The 22,066-nt window shown below is 36.3% G+C and overlaps 2 protein-coding genes across 2 annotated transcripts in view; one reads left to right on the top strand and one right to left on the bottom strand.

Annotated features, from left to right (window-relative positions):
* Window positions 1-22,066, top strand: part of LOC137005952 (gastrula zinc finger protein XlCGF57.1-like) — a 779,808-nt gene that overhangs the window by 466,161 nt on the left and 291,581 nt on the right. Inside the window, exon 7 of the mRNA XM_067366484.1 lies at window positions 4,200-4,896. Coding sequence (XP_067222585.1) covers window positions 4,200-4,896 — 697 coding nt within the window. The remainder of the gene's footprint in view (window positions 1-4,199; window positions 4,897-22,066) is intronic.
* LOC137007540 (sperm acrosome membrane-associated protein 4-like) lies at window positions 13,287-17,407 on the bottom strand. The gene is made up of 3 exons (XM_067369083.1): window positions 17,316-17,407; window positions 14,194-14,304; window positions 13,287-13,946 (listed from the first exon to the last, which is right to left on the bottom strand). Exons 1-3 carry the CDS (start codon window positions 17,365-17,367, stop codon window positions 13,726-13,728), a joined length of 384 nt encoding a protein of 127 aa, XP_067225184.1. The 5' UTR covers window positions 17,368-17,407; the 3' UTR covers window positions 13,287-13,725.

The following is a 22,066-nucleotide window of genomic DNA, read 5'->3' as shown; positions in this document are numbered from 1 at the left end:
CTAATCCATGGATATTGACAGCCAGGAGTCGTGTTTCCTGACATTTATATGTGCCTGATTTATATGTACCTTCACCACGGTTGTGTAGAAATTGCTGCGTTGTGACTGTGGAACTCTTGTGGATGTTAAAATTGTGCAAAACCATCTCGCACCCTGTTGAGGCCCTGTTATAAAACATAGCCTACAAACAGTATTACTGCAATTTAACATGAATAGTTAGTATGTTACTACCTTGAAGCCGATAACGATGTTTATTTTGATATTTGACAATAATGGAGCTTGGCTCTGGATCAACCACTGATGAGAAACAGTAAACCTGCGTCTCATTTCTCTCTATATATCATAAATCAGTTTATCATGAACACGAGTTCAGTCTCTGGAGAGTCATGATGGAGAAACTGAACTTTTCAACTCCGAGTCAATTGAATCAAATACCAATATCAAATATAATCTATAATTTTTTGAATAACAAATGTATTACAAAAATGTCTAAATATGAAGTTTATTAATTTTAAGCATTAGTGTTGTTGTTTTCCAACAGGTCATTGAAGACCATTAACTCTGTTAATTATTCTCTTCTTAAAGATGGCGTTTATTGAAGAGGAGACTGAAGACATGAAGATTGAGTTTATTAAAGAGGAGACTGAAGATATGAAGATGGAGTTTATTAATGATGAGACTGAAGACATAATGATTGAAGAAACATTCAGAGTGAAACATGAAGATACTGAGGAACAAACAGGTTGGTTTTATTCTCACAGCTGAATTTGATCATTATTAAAATGTCCATCTCTACAGAAATAGAGAATATACAGAAAAATATAATCTTAGAGAATATTACAGAAGTTGTCAAAACAATTATTTTCTGAAACAATAAACCCAATATCTTCTTCTGAATACAGAACAATGGAAAATATTTTCTTTCGGTTCATGCTCTAAAGAAAAAAATAGTCCGTTATAGTTATTATTTTTGTCAAACTTACAGTTTTGTGCATTCGTATTTATATTAAATGTGTTTATAGGCTAAATACCATAAAGGAGTGGTCACAGTAGGTGGCCCTTGGGCCAAAACTGGCCCGCCAGCAATAATATCTGGTCCGCGCCCGCAGCCAGATTATTTGAATAGCGGCCGGTTCTGAAATAGATCCTCAACTTATGGTGCCGTATTATCACTGTCTACTAACTTACCCCAGAAACGCCACAACAGCTAAAAGCTGTCTACAATGAACAAACCGACCATTGCAAAGCACTTGGACTACAAACCCCAAAAAAGTTGGGACACTGTACAAATTTTGAATAAAAAAGGAATGCAATAATTTACAAATCTCATAAACTTGTATTTTATTCACAATAGAATATAGATAACATATCAAATGTTGAAAGTGAGACATTTTGAAATGTTTCGGATTTCATGAGAGCTACACATTCCAAAAAAGTTGGGACAGGTAGCAATAAGAGGCCGGAAAAGTTAAATGTATATATAAGGAACAGCTGGAGGACCAATTTGCAACTTATTAGGTCAATTGGCAACATGATTGGGTATAAAAAGAGCCTCTCAGAGTGGCAGTGTCTCTCAGAAGTCAAGATGGGCAGAGGATCACCAATTCCCGCAATGCTGCGGTGAAAAATAGTGGAGCAATATGAGAAAGGAGTTTCTCAGAGAAAAATTGCAAAGAGTTTGAAGTTATCATCATCTACAGTGCATAATATCATCCAAAGATTCAGAGAATCTGGAACAATCTCTGTGCGTAAGGGTCAAGGCTGGAAAACCATACTGGATGCCCGTGATCTTCGGGCCCTTAGACGGCACTGTAGGAATGTGACGGTATCAAATTTTCATGTTGCGATTAATTGCTGAAGCTTTTATCACGGTATACGGTATTATCACGATATTGAAATAAGTTGCAAATAAAAGTGTTGTCATAGTATAACAGGTTTAAGAACTCTTTGTAATAACAAAAATAACTCAATGTTTAAATACAATAATACACTACACACAAAAAATATAAAGTGCAAAAGAATTAGGCTATAAAGAACAACAGGAAACACTTTACAATAAGGTCTCATTATTTAATGCATTAACTAAGATTGAGCAACAGCTACATTTGTTACAGAAAGTTTTTTTTTTTTGTTAATGTGAGTTTAGAAACACAACTGATCATTGTTAGTTTTATCTCAGGTCCATTAAATAAGTTATTTTGATTTTAGTAATGTTATTAAACAGTAACTAAGAATAATTGATGCTTTATAAGTATTTTTCATTGTCGGTTTGGTAATAATGAATTAACATGTTAACTAATGAAGCCGCATGTCTTTAAGTTTTACTGAACAATAACAAATAATCAGAACATTTCTAATCTTTAGGGCATGTTATAGTCCAGATTAAAATATATGTTTGAGGCATTTTAAATACGTCACCAGCGCAGTTGCTTTGTTTATGGGGTTTCCGAGGTAACCGTTGCACTCTGCTGTTCCATCAGCGCCCTCTGCTGTCAGAGAGTGAACACGCACTTTAATTCAGCTCATCTCCTTCACTCGTTCCGCCATGTGCTTCTCACTGGCTTGTTTACATCTGAGCGTGTGTCCCTTTGAAGCAGAATACAGTGATGTTCTGCATTTTATACGGTTGATGGGGAAAGTATTCTTATATGCATTATACAAATTTTAATAATTGGTAATAAATTATTATTTACGGTATTTTGAAATGACCACGATAACTGTCATGATCACTAGTGAGAGTGCCCTATCAGCCACTAGAGGGCACTCCATTCTGGACTCTTGTTTTCACCCCTTGGACTTCATTACCCATAACACACTTCCCGGACAATTATCCCATGTCATTACACTCAGCTGTTTTGTGTTTCCTCATTTATGTCTGTCTATTTATACTCAGTTGTTTCTGTCCTTGGTTGTGGTTTGTTCATTTATGTTACGTTCTCTTTTGTACCTCTGGCTTTCTGTTTTTTGTGGACTGTTTATGTGGAGTTTGGCCCTTGCCTGTTTTGTGGATATACGACTTTGGATTACCCTACAATAAATGCTGCTTCTGGATTTGTACTTCTCGTCTGTGTGTCCGTGACAGATAACAATACCGTGCAACTTGTTTCCTCAGTCCCCAGATGTTATAAACTGTTATACAAATAAGACTGTTATAAAAATAAGAGCATTTATTAACATCTTGTCCAACAAAAGACAACATTTAATTACATGTTTTTACTCCAGACTCTCTTCATAAAGAAGTTGAGTGTCCTTCTGTGAGATGATGTGGCTTCTTACACAGAATAAGGCAGTCATGTTTAATTAATAAAAGCATATGATGCTGCTGCAGGGCATGATTTTCTGAGCAAGAGCGCCCTCTAGCTTTCAGATGGAGAAGCATTTACTACTGATCACAGAGCCGTAAAGCTCTGACAAGCCACGCATTAAATAATTGCAGCCTTTTTATCGCGATAAATCGTGCAGCCCTAATGTAATGTATTGTTTACTATGTTAAATGATGAAATTACCCACGCTGTCCTCTTTGTTGTTGCTTAGCGATTTTTGCGTTCTTTAGCTACGGCAGTTGACAGTTTACTTCCGGTCGTCGTAGCTGTTGCTTAAGCCGGGGACACAACTAACGATTTGCTGAAACATTCTAAGACTGAACTGAACACACATACCGATTGTTTCCTGCGACTGAAGCAGATTTAATTACTTACACATGGAATTTGAACACCGACTATAATCATAGACTGAACGCGACTGGAGGCGTTTGAGCGCGATCAGTCATAAGTATCAATTTACATTCATAATCGGCCTTACAATCGTTAAGTGTGTGCGTGGCTTTAAAGTCCCTATTATTGAATCTGGCCCCCTTTTAAAAAAGTTTGGACACCCCTGGTATAGAGCATACATGTTTTTGGTGTTGATGCATTAAATGTCTCAATTGTTTTATGTCTGTTTTTGTCCTAGACCTGATGGCGCTGAAAGAGGCGAGTCATGAAGTTAATGAAAGGGAAGAAGAGAATAAACATCATGATTTCATGATTGGAGAAAGATTGACACAGGCTAAAAAGTGTTCCTCACAAAAAAGAGCTCAAAAGACAGGAACTAAAAGTCATTTGACCTGTCAACAGTGTGGAAAGAGTTTTGACCAACATAGAAACCTTCAAATCCACATGAGAAATCACACTGGAGAAAAGCCTTACACCTGTCAACAGTGTGGACAGAGTTTCACATTTACAGGAAACCTTAAAGTCCACATGAGAATTCACACTGGAGAAAAGCCTTACATCTGCAAACAATGTGGACAGAGTTTCAGTCAAAAAGGAAGCCTTATAGCCCACATGAGAATTCACACTGGAGAGAGCCCATTCACCTGTGAACAGTGTGGAAAGAGTGTCATTGGAAAAGGAAACCTTGAAATCCACAAGAGAACTCACACTGGAGAGAAACCTTTCACCTGCCAACAATGTGGACAGAGTTTTACACATAAAGGAAGCCTTAAAGTCCACATGAGATCTCATACTGGAGAAAAGCCTCACACCTGCAAACAATGTGGAAAGAGTTTCAGTCAAAACATATGCCTTATAGCCCACATGAGAATTCACACTGGAGAGAAACCTTTCACCTGTCAAGAGTGTGGACAGAGTTTCACTGTAAAAGGAAACCTTATAGTCCATATGAGAATTCACACTGGAGAGAGTCCATTCGCCTGTGAACAGTGTGGAAAGAGTATCAGTGGAAAAGGAAACCTTAAAGTCCACATGAGAACTCACACTGGAGAAAAGCCTTACACCTGCACTCTGTGCGGGAATGGCTTCAAACGAGAACAAAACCTTAGGGAACACATGAATATTCACACCGGAGAGAAGCCTTTTACATGTGATCAGTGTGGAAAGAGTTTCAGATTTAAAGGTCAACTTAAGTGTCACATGAGGATTCACTGAAAGAGAACGGTTTAAGAAGTCGTACTTGTGGAAAGAGCAGAGGTGTAAAGAGTACCTGAAAACAATACTTGAGTAAAAGCAGAAATACCTGACAGCAAAAAATTACTTACATTACAAATTAAAAGTGACAAATTCTAATACAACTCGAGTAAAGAAATCTTGGAGCATCTGATTTTAACATTACTTTAGTATTTTACTCATGCTAAATGTAGGCTCAGAGATGCACTAGTCTTGATTGATTTGATTGATGAGAAATCATGTTTATTTTCTAAAATCAAAATAAAACTGAACACCTCAACATTGTAATAAATCAAAAGTCTACAAAAAGTCTCAGTTAAAGGTGCCTTCGAATGAAAAATTGATGGTTTGGCATAGTTAACAAGAGTTCAGTACATGGAAATGACATACAGTGAGTCTCAAACTCGATTGTTTCCTCCTTCTTATATAAATCTCATTTGTTTAAAAGACTTCTGGAAAACACGCAGATCTCAACATAACACCGACTGTTACGTAACAGTCGGGATCATTAATATGTACGTCCCAATATTTGCATATGCCAGCCCATGTTCAAGGCATTAGACAAGGGCAGCCAGTAATGTCTGGATCTGCACAGCTGAATCATCAGACTAGGTAAGCAAGCAAGAACAATAGCGAAAAATGGCAGATGGAGCAGTAATAACTGACATGATCCATGATATCATGATATTTTTAGTGATATTTGTAAATTTTCTTTCTAAATGTTTCGTTAGCATGTTGCTAATGTACTGTTAAATGTGGTTAAAGTTACCATCGTTTCTAACTGTATTCACGGAGACAAGAGCCGTCGTTATTTTCATTTTTTAACACTTGCAGTCTGTCTGTATAATTCATAAACACAACTTCATTCTTTATAAATCTCTCCAACAGTGTAGCATTAGCCACGGAGCACAGCCTCAAATTCATAGATAATCAAATATAAACATCAAAATAAATACATTACTCACATTCAAAGCATGCATACAGCATGCATGACGAACATCTTGTAAAGATCCATTTGAGGGTAATATTAGCTGTGTGAACTTTGTAAATGCGTTGTAATATAGTCGAGAACTCGTGTGGCAGGGAACACGCGATTTAAAGGGGCGGCACTGAGTGTAAATCAGTGCATTGTTAATGATGCCCCAAAATAGGCAGTTAAAAAAATTAATTAAAAAAACCTATCGGGTATTTTGAGCTGAAACTTCACAGACACATTCAGGGGACACCTTAGACTTATATTACATCTTTTAAAAACATGTTCTAGGGGACCTTTAAGCGCCAATGCCCAAAAATGCCACAAGTAAACCAATATCCTTCATAAAGGTCTTGTCAATACAGTGGATAAATAAAATAATGTTAAGTAGTTACAGTCAACTCGCTCTGGATGTGTTGGTTTCTGTCAGAGCAGGGACTAGAACTCAGGTCTCCAATGTGAGAGTCAGACTCTCAATCCTTGAGCCAATGTAGAATGGTGAAGTAAGACGCACTTTGAGAAAAGAAGTTCTCAAAAAAACAGAAACTGTCCAAATGGGCATGCCACAAGAAATAATCTAAAGATGAGAAGGTCCACAAACAATAACAGAGAAGGAATAATCCACAGGCAAAAATAAAAATAAAAAAAGTCTCAGAGATAGAGAACACTTACTCAGGCAACTGGCGTTTAAATACAGCTGAACGAGACACACAGGGCCATGTGGGTTTGGATTTTGTTTTCCCTTCATAATAAAAACCTTCATTTAATAACAGCATGTTGTGTTTATTTGTGTTATCTTTGATTCATATTTACATTTGTTTGATGATCTGAAACAATAAAGTGACAATCAGGAAGGGGGCAAGCATCTTTTCACACCACTGTATATAGCACTTTATTCAATAAATTGCTTAAGAGCAAGCAGCTTTACAGTATCAAACATGAAAAACAGTGTCAGTGCCTCAATTCATCAGAAGCACAACTTCATTTTGTACTATTACGGCTATCCAGTGTGCTCATGTTTTCACCCGCGGAGATCTTACCTCAACGAACTCAAACACATGAGTTATAGAAGCGTTCCACGCGAGTGAAGGCAGAGCCTCGGCGCACACCTCATATTATATTATCGTCACGGACCAATGGTAGTACGAATGTGTTTTACAGTGGGTTTTTGTTGTGAAAACCTGAAACCCTGCTCATCACCGGTGCAGTCATGACCTCATCTCCTAAATCAAACACTTCCGATTCACAACTAACTGCTAATGCACTCACATTCATGTAAAGTACAAGTTTGGTTGAGTACAGGTGAAACACACACGATAAAGTACCTTCAATGCCTTCTTTATAGCAGAAACAAATTGCTGCAGAAAAAGTTAGGTGCCATTCAAAAAGGTTAATTGCATTACTCATCACAAATGTACAAGAGTTGAGAGTACATTTACTTGTTCAAAAATATAGTACAGAGTTAAAGTTGCTTACATCATTATTTCCAAAAAGGTACTTAAGTACAGTAACTAATTCTGTACATTTACTCAAATACAAAATAATACATCACTGGGAAAGAGTTCCATAGACTGGAAATCTACAAGAACCATGTAATAACACCAAAGAGAAGTTTCCCATATCAGAGACCATCTTGGTTACATATGTAACCTTCATTCCCTGAAGGAGGGAACGGAGACATACGTCAGAAGTGAACCAATGAATTGGGATATCGCTAGAGAGCCCTATCACCTTTGAGTGTAACTGAACAAGCCAATGAACATTGGCATGCGAGCTTTGCGTCACGCGCACCACCCCTGCAGCGTGGGAATAAATGTGGAAATGAGAGCACTCGCACTTTGTTTTTTGCTGAGCAGACGAGCATGCTAACCACACTTCAGCAAAGGCACAGGAACTGTGGTGACAGGATGTACAGTTCTCGCAGGTTCACTACCTGATTCCTGAAGGGAGTGGTAGGAACCTTGGGCACCTATCCAGGCCGAGGTGTCAGGACAACGTAAGTGTCACCCGGCCTGAATTCCAGTCACGATTCGTTGACCGAGAGTGCATGCAGGTCCCCTACCATCTTGATGGAGGTCAATGCAAGCAGGAGTACTGTCTTAAGGGACAGCTCTTTTGACTCAACTGACTCCTCATCCTCCCTGACCTTGCACAGAAGCTGTGCGAGAAGGCTCACTGGGGGAAACGCATAGACCCGGACCATAAATGCATAAACGCAACTTGCATAGACCCTGGGCCAGCTGTGTGCCAGTGGATCTGTGCCGAGAGTGCCCTTGGTCAGGGAGGCAAACAGATCTGAGCGATCCGAACCACTGCCAAATCAGCTGGAACACCTGGGGATGGAATCTCCATCCTACCGGAAGTGGAAGCTGCTGTGAGAGCTTGTCGGCTGCACGGTTGAGCACACCTGGGATGTGAATGGCACAAAGCGACCTCAGATTATTCTGACTCCAAAAGAGGAGATGGCGGGCAACTTGCAGCATGCTCGGGAAGCGTAGACCGCCCTGGTGGTTGATTTACGCAACAGTTGCAGTGCTGTCCAAACGGACCAGTACATTCTTGCCTGTTAACAGCTCTTTTTGTGAGGTTGTGGGCTGTATTCCTCTCCTTCAGGTCGCCCGTCTGCTGTCTGCCAGGTGCAGGCTGCTGCTTTGCAGTCTTAGCAGGGGCGGAGGACAGTGCAGGTGGAGTTACTGTTGTGATATATCTTTGTTAAGACCCATGGAATCAAACACCTGATCTCATGACTTTGACCACAAGATACAAATACATTTTGTATAATTATTTCTATTACAAACAGTCCATAACAACCTATAAAACACACACACACACACACACATATAGATAACTTGAGTGTTTGCAAACAGTGATAAAATAACAGTTTTACAGTAGCACCCTATGGAAGCCATGGAGCGCATGATTTATAAATAGAGGGAACAAAATAGTAAATGTACATACCTTTTTAATTCTTTCATTCCATGGCTTCCATAGAGTGCTACTTTAAAATAGGGTTAGGGTTGTGTTGGTTTTGGTGTTTTGGTTTTTTCTTTGTTGCAGGTCGTGACTTTTGGGGCGTGACTTTGGTACACCTGTTCCTCATCATGGGTCTTATTTAAGCATGCTGTAGGAGTTCATCGGGGCGGCTGCTCAGCTCTTGTTGGGAGCAGTTTGCCAGGACCGCGCTCTAATGTTGTTATTTTGTATCTTGTTTTACATCCATACATTTGCGCTGACAACGTTTCAACTGAGCATCCATTCACTTGCAGTTCATACTGATTAATTCTACTGATACTGACCGTTTTTTTTTGATTAATAAATATTATGATTGAAGTTATTCCGCCGTGTCGTCTCCCTTAATGTTACACCTTTGAGCCAGGTGTAACAATACAGTTGCAAGAAAAAGTATATGAACCAATTGCAAATTTCGTAAACACACTTTAACAAGCCATACTATGTGCAGATAAGCATACTGACTACATCCTATAGGCTGGAAGAGTGTGTACAGACATTTTTCAATAGTCTATATTAGGGATGTCCAGATCCGATCACGCGATCGGAAATCGGGCCCGATCACGTGGTTTCAGACTCGATCGGAATCGGACGTTACCTCCCGATCAGGACTCGGATATATATGTATTAGGGGTGCAACAGTTCTCGGTAAAAAAAAAAAAAAACAATACGGTTCTCCACTTATGGTTCGGTACGCACTTGCACAGCGGTCCATCTCGAATGACGACGCATCTATTGGTTAATATGGTTTGTTTAAAATAGCAACGTGGAAAACAGACAGAGTTCGGACAATGTATGTTTCAGTCGATGGATGCACAAAACGTTACAACAACGATAATCAGAAAGCATGGACAAAACAGTCACTGTTAACTGCGAGTGCCGTCTGCTCTAATGTCCAGTCATTTACACCGTCATCACACAGGTGTTGATAGCGTGCGAGCGCAGGTGAGACCTTAACAGCACACGTTGCTGTCTGTGTTTAAACTAACTCATTTAAGCCTTGCTGATTTAAACCTTCAAGAACAAGACGCGCTCATCCGAAACGCGCACACGCTTATTCCAGTCAGCGCGCAAATACTGAGTTCTCTTTCAAGTCTTGCGCTTCAGCAGACAAATTCATACAAAAATTGTGTCAACATGCTCGTCCTAGCGAGTATCCTAGCAAACATAGTCGGTTATGTCTTAAGTGAACGTATATTAGTCGAGAAAGACCAGTATATTAGTCTGGAACAGTAGGCTATATGTACTGGATCGTGCATGTCTTAAAGGGAAAACAACTATTCCTGCTGCCTGTGTTTAATGTTAAATCAAACAACAAATAACAAAGAAATCACTCACTGCTCGTGACTGAATAGCTTTTGTAACTTCAATAATGATTAATCTTTATTTATTTTATACAGGAAAGATAATGCAGTGATATTTTATATTTGATTATTTGATTACTGTTAGATACCTGAAAAACCTGAAAAGCACTGTTCCTGGATCTGTTTTTTCGCTCTTCTTTATTCTTTTTTATGTAGGCTATTATAGAAGTATCGGATCGGGACTCTGTATCGGCAGATACTCAAAATCAAATGACTCGGACTCGAGGGCAAAAAAATGTGATCGGGACATCCCTAGTCTATATCAGGCCTGCCACGATTGGTTGAATTAGTGGACTTCAGTATTATCAATCAACTGATCATTTTATATTATCTTACCTTTTAAATTACGTTTTCAAACTTTGACTAAAATAACAGTTTCCTCCACACCACTAGTCAGAGGTAACGTTATGTGCATCATATCAAAGTTTCCCAGGATGGCGGGTGAAGTGGTGTTGAGTGCGATCAAAGAGTATAGAACCCAAGAGGCAAAAACTCCCAGCTTACAAGCTGTAATTACGAGCGCTACAAGGACGTGAACGTGAACGCTTTTTACAAGAATCTCGTAACTACAGGAATTACGAGGCTGCATGAATGCACCTATAATCTGCCATGTTGACTATTCATGTGACCTATGACTTAATCACAAGCGCAACAACTTAAAAGATATGAGTGACAGGTTTATTTCATCTATCAGTAAATATCTTGATATTGATGAAACTTGCTTATTTTGTGGTCTTGTTGAAGAAACAGCTGCCAGTAATTTTGTAATTGTAGTAGGCCTACAACTGATAGGCTATATTTTGGGTTAATTTAAAGTTATTTTATTTTTAACTACTAATGCGAGTAATTTTTTTGTTACGAAAACCCAAATTTGCGTGAATATGTTGTTAATTTATTTATTTTATATGCAAAAATGTTCATCCACAAGCAAAAGTGGCAAGCAAGCACAATAGCGAAAAATGGCAGATGGCAAAAATGGCAAACAACTTTTGTTATCTCGAGATCACGAGAAAATAAGTCATGATCACACAGTTATGGACATCAGTAATGGTTATAATCTTGCTTATAACCAAGTACAAGATCTGTTTAATTTCCATGGTAAATCATTGTTGTGCCTTAAGTGTCTTTCTAGCCCAATTGAGCCTCTTGTAATGCACTTTTCATTGATTGAAATTTGGCATATTTACTGTATTTGCCACAACATGTCACTAGTATATGCATGCAATGATAATATTTTTGTGCATTACTGTCCCAAATGTCTAGATAGATTTTTTTATTAAATCAATGATAAATAATAAAAAAGCTCAATCAATGAATCAGTTTATTTATGTAGCACATTTAAAAACAACACATGTTGGCCAAACTGCTTTACATACCAGGACTGAACACATTCATACAATCTAGGAGGACACATCATATTTCCCTCAACTCAAAACGATCAAGGGATCATCACCCTGGTGTTTGTCAAATATAATACAGATATTAAATATTATGCAAATATTCAAATCATTATTTAAAAAGCTTTTGGATGTTATATGCACCCTGTAACGATCAGCCCAATAGGTCGATTTTACATGGATTAAAATTGGGGTCAGATTATACTGTGTGAGCTTTTGGAGTGTTTAAAAAGATGAGACAGACAACAAATGAATAAATAAAGTGTATTTACAATATTCACAAGGAACTTAAAACAACACAATAAAACTAGAATAACTTGTTTTGACAGTGTCACAACCCCAAATCAGCTATACCGATTTTACAATACATTTTCTATTCAATAAGACAGATATATCATCATGTTTAACAAATTTGTCAGATCCAGCAAATCATTTGTTAGACTAAATAAATTATTGTAATTATTAAAACTAATAACTCGAGTTTGTAAATCTTCCTAACTGATTTATATATATTTTTAAATTAATAATTTTTAAAAAAGTGCAATGTATCCATGATGCATTTTTTGTGCAGTAAATACTGACTTGTTTTGCATATGCAATATTTTTTTTATAGTTATTTGTGTGAATACATCATTTTGATTATTTATACACATTTTTGGACTACATTTTATTTTGTTTGGACAAGTACAATAAGTTCCAGGTGTAAAAAATACACACTGAATGTAAACTCCATAACTGGATCTTTCAAGTTTAGACAGCTCCATTGATCATAATCATCAAAGTAGTATTGTTAGATGTGTAATTAGCCACATGGAATTTAGTTATTGTTCAAAGACACACTGGCATCAGACAGTTACAGAAAAGTTGACACAATAAACATCAAAAAGACAAACAAGCCTTCTGATCTAATTGCTCTATGTGACATTTAAAGGCAAAGTATGTTTCCACCATTCATGTGGAATTATTGTTTTTTGGGTTTTGCATTTACAGAATTGTGTAATTTATTCTACAGCCGGGTGCACATTGTATGATTTATAAGAGTCATTTACAACTGTTGCCTGTCAGACTGTACGAACATGATCCTTGTGTCACACTATGGGATCACAGCATGTCTTGAAAAAAAAAAAAAAAAAGCTGCGCTGAAACTAATTTTGACCTTCAACTGTTTGGTGCCCATTGAAGTCTACTATAAGGAGAAAAATCCTGGAATGTTTTCATCAAAAACTTTAATTTCTTTTTGACTGAAGAAAGACAGACATGGACATCTTGGATCACATAGGGGAGAGTAAAATATCAGGAAAAGTTTATTTAAAAGTGAACTAATCCTTTAACTCTTATATTATGTTCTTTGTGTAGTTTTTTAATCTTCAACTGCTTCAATCCAAGCTATTTTTTTTTTTTTTTTTCCTTTGTTTTAAATTGGACTCATTTGCATGAGGGGAGCGAGCTGGTAAGTTTGTGTCCATTTATACGCTGATAAATACAACAAACATACTGTGGTGGATTTGGTGTGTCGGACTGATCATCTGTTGATTGCTTATGCCTGGCAGAAGAATAGTCAGTAAAAGAATCACAAGGCTCAAAGGACTGTCTCGTGTTGTTTATTAAATACAGTTTACAGTCACATTCAAATTTCACCGCTCTCCATTCAGACACGAATATGAGCCTTCTATGAGATGGTGATGAAACACCACCTTGATGGGCTACAACATCTAGAAGTTCTGTTGTCATTAGTGTCTTTAAAGTGTGTGTGTGTGTGTGTGTGTTTGTGACATATCAGGAAACACATAGTTATTACAAGAAGAGGTGAAATTTGAGGACATTCAGCATGTCCCCACTTTTCAAAAGGATTATAAATCACACAGAATGAGTTTTTGTGAGAAAGTAAAAGTGTGCACAGTTTCCTGTGATGGGAAGGTTTAGGAGTAGGGCAATAGAAAATACGGTTTGTACAGTATAAAAACCATTACGCCTATGGAATGACCCCACAATTCACAAAAACAAACGTGTGTGGGAGTGAGATGAAATAATCCTCCTCAAATGAGGAATTTGACCATGAACACAGAGGTGATGGTAGTGAAGGCCATGCCGACAGCAGAGAAGTGACCCGGAGCCGAGTTACACAGGTCAGTAGAACAGCACGTCTTCATCATCTGGTATACCTGTGTGCTCGAGTCGGCCGGGAAATTCACCTGTTCAGTTGTATTGCATTTGGACACTTCGAGACATCCTTTCATCTTAATATCCACAAAACCAGCTGAAATTTGGGATGCAAGAAAACATAGATTAAGCTTTAAAATATAATTAAAAAAATGTCTGAGAAGAGAACAAATATATGATAACATGTCACCCTGGAGAGCGTGACAAGTAATTAAAATCCCCAAAATAAAATGAATTATTCAGTTTTCATTCAGGAGATGCAAAAAATAATGACTCTTTAACGAACATTTACGTCTTTAAAAAAAATGCGGGTGTTCAACAGCTTTTGAACAGAATAAACTTACCAGCCTTCCCTAATCCACTGAAGCACTCCTGACCAGCATCACATGTCTTTTTGGTTGTGTAGCAAAGACTCCCGATTCCCAGTTTACACTCATAACACTGCAGGGCCTGACCTGAGGGAGAGCAGATTCAAGAAATATTTGAAGCTGTTAGTGACATGGAATTCATTCAAATCTTTTTAAAAAGGCATATAAGTTTCTTCAGTATAAAAAGTAATAAACAGTTCTCCTGTTTTACTGGAAAGGTAAGGTAAGAGCATTACTGCACCATTTTGTTTCTGATCTAATTGGCAACATAAGTAACTTTTCAGCATTTCTCAACCCTTTCTCTTCTCAGTAAGTGCTCAGAAGAGTGCAAGTCATGTTTCTTTACTACAGTACACACATGTGAGGGATGAAGAATTGAACAAAACTTAAACATGTAGTCACAGTTCATCTACAATAATAGTTCACCCAAATATGAAAGAAAAATTCAAAATGTCTCCTTTTGTAACCCATGGATTGATTGATTGTCGACAGAATTTTCATTTTTTTTTTTTTTAAACGAGATAACATTTTAAGATTACATTCTTTAATATCTGGAACACATGTACAAATATTCCCTTTGTATCACACAGAGAGAGAGAGAAATCTACATAGGCGGGATTCGGTCACACCCACTCAAACCCTCCCAGGTTTATAATGAACTCCCAATATAAAAATGTACAAAAACAATACCATATTTATGAATCATTTTTACCTTTAAGGACTTTTTGAAAATCTGATTAAGCTCAATTCTGAAGAAAATGTGAAACCCAACTATAGCAAACGAACCCCATCCATACACACTTACTCAAGCTTACACATATCATATACTGAATGATCCATGTTATATTTGAAAGAGTTATTTTCAAGTTCTAATTCCAGTCACAGTTCACTAACAGGAAACATGAGTCAATTAAACAAAAGCAGTCATACACATACAGTCATTGAGTCATACACTCAACCATCACTTTGTCACACAAACAGTGTGCTTTAGATTTATTTTTTGCTTTTGTAAGATCAAACAAGACAAGCATAGACCTGATTGTGACATGTCAGATAATTTCTAAGTTCTTCCCTCTTTTCTGTGAAATGTCACTCTCTTCTTAAATCGTTAAACCTGTTTTCCAGGGATATGATCATGTGAACTTCCCTAGAGCAGATTTTCTTAGTGACAGTTACAGGAGGAAGGTACAGTAAATATTTATTTGAAACCGAATTTTGTTTGATACTGCGCAAAATAAAAGGACACTTGGTTACCTTGGTTTAAATATGGAAAATAAAAGGTGGTGAGCTTGCGTTTCAGAGGTGGAAAATTATTAGGCACCAAATTTATAAGTGGATTTTCATAGCAATGAGCAGAAGAAGTCATATGAAGTATGTTGCAAATATATGCTGCAGTATACAGTTAATTTGCTGAATATGTAATATTTTTGACTATATAAAATGTTCATTAATATTCATTGAAACAAATTATTATGGAATAAAATAAATGTTCTTCTCTTTGGTGATTGAATTGGAAAAGCGATCCAAACATTTTCTTGGAAATGTTATATAAGTCTATAACTATAATATTAATAAAAGGTCTTCTTTGTGATGTCTGAGCTGGATATTAGAGTGATCAAAAACGCAGCATCAGTTTATACAGTTAATACACTGAGGTAAACATAATACAGAAGTTCACACAGCAAATATAACTCACAATATAACTGTTCGTGATGTATGGCGTTAAATGATGGACAAAACAGCGCAAGTGAATTAACTTCCATTCTACTCTACAAAATACTTGTTCAGATTCAGAAATGTGGTCTATAGCCAAACTGATGCAAATTCAGCCGAGTTTTCCTATGTAACTGGTTTGGTCTCTCTGTCTCAACTAACTGGTCTCTCTCACGAACACATCGACAAATGGGTACAAATAAACATCTTACAAACTGAATTAACAGAGTACTGATTACTGACAAAATGCCTTCTTTATGTTAAAAAAATAAATTAATTAAAATACCTCTAAAGGAAATCTGGATACTCAGGACATTCATTGCTTTTATTTTTAAATAATTTTGTTACTATTATTTAAAAACATGCTCTATACTTGTAAAATACAGCATGAGGTCACAATGTAAAACTGCCAAACAAAGTGTTTAAAAATGCAACAAATTTAAAAATATACATTTTAATTGAAAGGTGGAGATGTGTAATATATCAAACAGTAAGTCAACTCCGTCAGGTTTTATGTCTGATGGTTGACAAGTGCTCTCAAAATGTCTAGATGATGTGATCTAATATGTTTTTTGCATATGGGGAATACTTCTAATGTTGTTTCACAACTCTATTTACATTTTAAATTTGGCCCCAGCTGAATCTTTGTCAACTCTGTCAGTATTTAACACCGGTTTAAGCCAATCTTGAAAGAAATGTCATTAAAATATTAAAACAACAACTGAACTACATGATATCATGTCTGATTTACCTAAGAATGATGATTATATATGTTTAGTATTAAAAAAGGTTAGAGAATTAAGAATTAATTTATTTTTAACTCCTTTACTGAACACCATTCTGTCATAATTGAAGACTTTATACTGCTGTTGGATGAATCAAATTAAAAAATATGCTTTTTAAATGTGTCGGATGGGACAAATTAAGTTCTGAAGTGAATAAATGTACATTTTTAGAGAAAAACATTTTTTAGAAAAACCTGTTCCCTTACATGGTTCATTAGCTGAGACCTTTGTCTACAAATATACCAGTTTAAAAATAATGATAGAAAAATAAATATAATTATATTAATACATAAAAAGTTCTAAAAATCAAGAGTATTTCTTTGTGGAAGCTTGTTGTAGGCTCAAATCACTGAAAGCAATATTATGGATGAGAATGACTCATAAACCACAGCTTCTAAATTTATAATGTCCGTGACTCACAGATTCACATGTTCCACAGTGACTGAATAGATGTGGAATGAAAGGAGCTCATTCGCCACACAAAAAAACTGACCAGAAATATTCAAACAAATAATCTACTGCTATTTTATACACTAGGCTATATATATATATATATATATATATATATATATATATATATATATATGAAAAGCATCTTACCTGCTGCGAAATACAGAATGACTGCAAAGAAGCCGAAAATGATTTTGTTCATCTTTCTTGCTGTAGCTGAGGTCAAGTAGAAGACTGTTAAACTCTAGTCAGACTGCTGTGAATAGCGGAGACCTGCTATATTTATAGGTCCACACCCATGACACCATCCGTTACACTTCTGAACACAGTCTTGCAGCGTCTCAAGGGTGTGGTGTAAATAAACACACACACACGCACAGGTTTGTTTTTCTTAGTGAGGACATTCCATAGGCATACTGGTTTTTATACTGTACCCCCCTACACCTAAACCTGCCCATCACACAAAACTGTCTGCGTTTTTACATTTTTAATAAAACTTTAGTATGTTAGCTATTTGTATGTATGTTTGTATTTAGTATGTAAAGCTATTTTAGATATGAGGACTCATGAAATGTCCACATTTAAAATTCAAAATGTCATTCAAATGTCCCTCAAAAACATGCTCTCAATATGATTGTTTAAATTATTATTTTTTTTTTATTTCAGTGAAACACAGAAGTCTATGTGGACCAAACTGTCAATCGTTTCTCATTGCTTTCATGCAAAATGCATTCAATGATCACATTTTTTTTTTCTTTCAAAATTCATGAGCACTTTTGTCACTTTTGTTGTTCATACATACCCAGAGGCGTGTCTAGAGGGGTGGCCAAGGCCAGTGTGGTTCAATGAAAAACAACATTTCTTATTGTACTCAGAGCAGGCAGTCAGGATCTAAATCACTTAAGAGGCAATTTATTAGCAGACGGAGTCAGATCCAAACATGTATTGTGCACAATCTTTATTAACTAACTCACAAACTAAATTATCATTGCACAGTTTTACCTACGTGTGACCTGTGTGTATGTTATGTGTTTGTTAGAGTTGAACCGGAAGTGGGAACAGAAATGAAGCTATGGGAAAAAGTCAAAGACAATCTGGAAAATAATCATCAGTTTATGTTAATTTAACTCTTACTGGGGAAAAAGTTCTTTCTCTCTCTCATAGATGAGCACATGGCTGGGTTGCAGGCCTAAGCCTACAGGCCTTGGCCTGAAGAGGCCTGCAGCAAAAGGGGTCTCTTCAGTCGTCCAAGAAGCAAGAAAAAAGAGAGGGAGGGGCTTTGTGCACTAGCTTTTAACCTCTGGTCAAAGTCACACCTCTTAGGGTTGACCTGACCAATGAAGATGTTGCATTTCCGGGCGACAACAAACTATAACTGATTCTCTGTCTCTCTAACAAAAAAACAGCTATACAAATTTTGAAGGAGGGATCAACTGTATGACTTCACACTAGGGGTGACCCTGAATAGTCGACAATTCGAATCTTCGATAAGAGGAGCCTGATTCGACCACCAATCTCACAGTCGAATCTTCACATAGGTTTTATGAAATGAGATATGGAGGCGCTCAATATCTGATTTTACATTGACATAAGCTACCGGTTCTTTCCCAATAGGTTAATATACAGCCTATTTTGTTAATACTATAAATAAAAATGTGAAAAGAAAGAAGCTTTTAATAAATATTTTTAATGTGTGTGAATAAATCCAACCACCCCTGTGACCGATTTAAGTTTCACATCCATCATCCGTGACCGGCAGAGGAGCATCTTTGCGGCAGGCATTAAATCTTTAGCAATGTCTGGGATAAAGTGTACAATAGGATGCACTTTGGTAAAAGATGATCAAAAAAACGTATGACGTACCACGTGATTGATGATGTTTGAAGCTTCAAACGTCATGCAGTATCAGAAAGTCGAGACATCTGATGACTAAAAGGAAAATACATTTAATCATGTTTTATTTAGGGGTATCAGAGACCCTGAACAGAACACAAGAGTTAAAGAGCTCATCTAAAATATTTTTTCAACTACTCACATCAATTATGATCACATCATTGTTTATTTTATATTATTGATGAAAATGTGAATCCATTGACTAGGCTACATGTGATCTCATTGTCGCAAATTAATTTAGATGAGATTACATCAGATTAGATAGAACAGATTCAAGACGAGATTGATTCCATATGTCAAGGTTTTCCGACGCTTTGTTTGGTCACATGCTTTTTCAAACCGTAGATCTGCTCAGCGATGATTTAGATATGGTGCAGAAAACAAGTCTGACCACCAGATGTCGCTAATGCACACTGTGTTAAAAGCTTTGAGTAATGAACCATTAAATAAACTTGTAACTGAGAACTTCTCGAACTCCAGAGTGCTTTAAACAATTATTGGTTATCTGTAACAAATAATTGTGTCTGATTTGTCTCAGTCGTTACACTAATCAGTAAGTAATATCAAAATTTAGGGCTAAGATTGTTCTTTTTTAGCTAATCAATAATTACAGAATGAGATTGGCATCATTAATAACTAATAGGTAACTATGACAAATTATACAGAATTACTAATTAATTACTAATCACAACATTAAAGTGTGTGAGATATGAGCAATTGTTGTTTTTACTCTGAACATGGTCATGAAATGCATAAATTACTCAAGTGTTATCTAGTCACTATGCAGGAACTACTAGTGATCAGATCACTAGAAGCTCTTGAAGAATGACTAGGTACTTGATTAATTAGTTATGCATTTTATAACCATGTTCTGATTAAAAAATGTAAATCTTCAGGAACTGTGCATATTTGCATGGATCCAACTGTAAAAAATGTTTACTTCAAAACAGTGGCGGTTCTCACTGAGAAAAACCCAGTTAATCATGGTTAATGGTTGTCGTGTCATTAAACTTCAGACCATAGACTTAAATAAGATTTTAAAGAATATTGAATATTTAATTGAATAACTGTGTACTGTATATACTGCATTTTTATACCTTATCAATATAATGGCAATAAACTGCTTACCATTTTCCTGTAAACTGACCACTCCAAGAAAAAAACTATTAAAATTCTCAAACTACATTTTTATTACTATTTTGTTCTGCTGGACCAAAACTTCACAGCTAGAACAGTAATTTATAAATTAACACAATAACACAATAAATCTTAAAAGCCAGAACAGTAAACTTATAAATTAACACAATTACAAAATATGTAAAATGTTGTTAAAACAGTATAACACAATTAACAAAATGTGGCTCCTAAAGTCAAGATTAATAGCCACCACCCCCGAGTCTCCCGGGGGCATGTTTCATCGGCTGCAGATGATTTTATTTGGGTCTCCGTTGCAGCAGTGTCCCATTTCATGACAGCAGCTACAATCAAAGCAAAAAAATCCACATGTAAAATAAATAAATATAGACGCCACTATTGTGGTTTAGAGATAGTATACATAGTTGAAAATAAAGTACTTGAATCAATTAAATTAAATGGTTATTAAATCACAAATCAAGTAAAACATATACATATAAACACATATATACATTTTTTTTTTTTTTTAAATGACCATAATATGAAGCTAACCTTTTACTGCTGAAAATAATGTCTTGTCTTCAAATCGTATCGTATTCATGTTGAATCGGGTCATTAGTTGATTAATGAAGAGCCTGATCCAATCCAAAACATAAATAATATGCAATTATTACACACACACACACACACACACACACACTCATGCAGAGACTCTTTACTGATACAAGAGTTTATTAGGGTTACCAATTAAATGAGTGAATGAAATACCTGTGAAAATCTGTTATTTTGTGCAGTATTATGAAGGTAAAACAGTAGCAAAACTCGAGAGGTTGCTGATTTGAATGTGAGAACTTGTAGTATTAATATTTGTATTTGTAAATTGAAATTTACACTCACAGTCCTGATGTGAAAAGCTGAATGTTTTGATTTGCACACGCAGACAACAATCAAAACACCTGTGTTACGAAGTTGTAGTTGCAGATTAATTGTTACAAATGTGTAAAATGGCATTCACAAATACAAAATGTCAGACACAAATGTGTGAGACATATTTACTTTTACACTTTACTTCAGTTTAGCTGTACAGCTTCAAGTCGCCGCTTACAACCTCTTTGATCTGTCAGTACAAGTTCAATTCCTGGCGCTTTGACTTTTGCTACTGTTTTTGCGATATTCCTGTAGCAAAACTGACTTGAGTGCTTGAAAGCAGACGTGAGAGAGCAGAACGGGGATGGGTGGGGTGGCTGGGGGGTGAAGCCGTTTTATTGGTCGATGCCTGACCAATGAACAATGCTATCCAGTGCGACTTGGCATGCGGTAATAAATATTTGCATATGTATGAGACAATATTTTCATTAAAATATCATTAGTTTTAACAGTTTTATATTACAGTAAAAAAGTAGTAAAGTCATTTCATTGGGTGGCTGCTACATGGACCACCAAAACAGCACAATCTGCTCTATGTAGTGATGTCTTTGCGTAAAAAAAACATCCCATTTCATTGGCTGACTCCAACCAATAAACGACTTTACTACTCTTTTACTGTAATATTAATATTAATGATATTTTAATGAAAACAGGGATTTTAACTCAGGGCACAGAACTAGCTACAACCCCCCCCCACTCTTCTTTTCTTTTTTTTTCCTTTTTTTTTTTTTTACATGGTCTATGAGCAGCTTTGTCCCAAAATGTGCGTATTGTTTTCAGAGAAACATGTGATTAATGAAAAACGAAGCCTCACATTGTTTACAGTCACATGAATGCTTCACTTTTCGTGTCAGAATGTTTGAACCCAGACCATTAGCCTACTATATGAAAATTCAAGTAAGTCCATTTACTAAACATTTTAAATATATAAACCTGTAGCCTATATT

Source organism: Chanodichthys erythropterus, chromosome 3 (assembly GCF_024489055.1).
Source record: "Chanodichthys erythropterus isolate Z2021 chromosome 3, ASM2448905v1, whole genome shotgun sequence".
Classification (NCBI taxonomy): domain Eukaryota; kingdom Metazoa; phylum Chordata; class Actinopteri; order Cypriniformes; family Xenocyprididae; genus Chanodichthys; species Chanodichthys erythropterus.
Note: the sequence above shows the minus strand (reverse complement) of the source record. Positions and strands in the feature narration are given on the sequence as shown.

What these genes read in the sequence shown, in the direction of transcription:
- LOC137007540 (XM_067369083.1), bottom strand. Translation starts at nt 17,367, where the DNA reads ATGAACAAAATCATTTTCGGCTTCTTTGCAGTCATTCTGTATTTCGCA. An exon ending in CATTCTGTATTTCGCAGCAG is followed by an intron (nt 14,305 to 17,315) that starts GTAAGATGCTTT and finishes GCTCTCCCTCAG; the next exon opens with GTCAGGCCCTGCAGTGTTAT. An exon ending in CAGTGGATTAGGGAAGGCTG is followed by an intron (nt 13,947 to 14,193) that starts GTAAGTTTATTC and finishes CCCAAATTTCAG; the next exon opens with CTGGTTTTGTGGATATTAAG.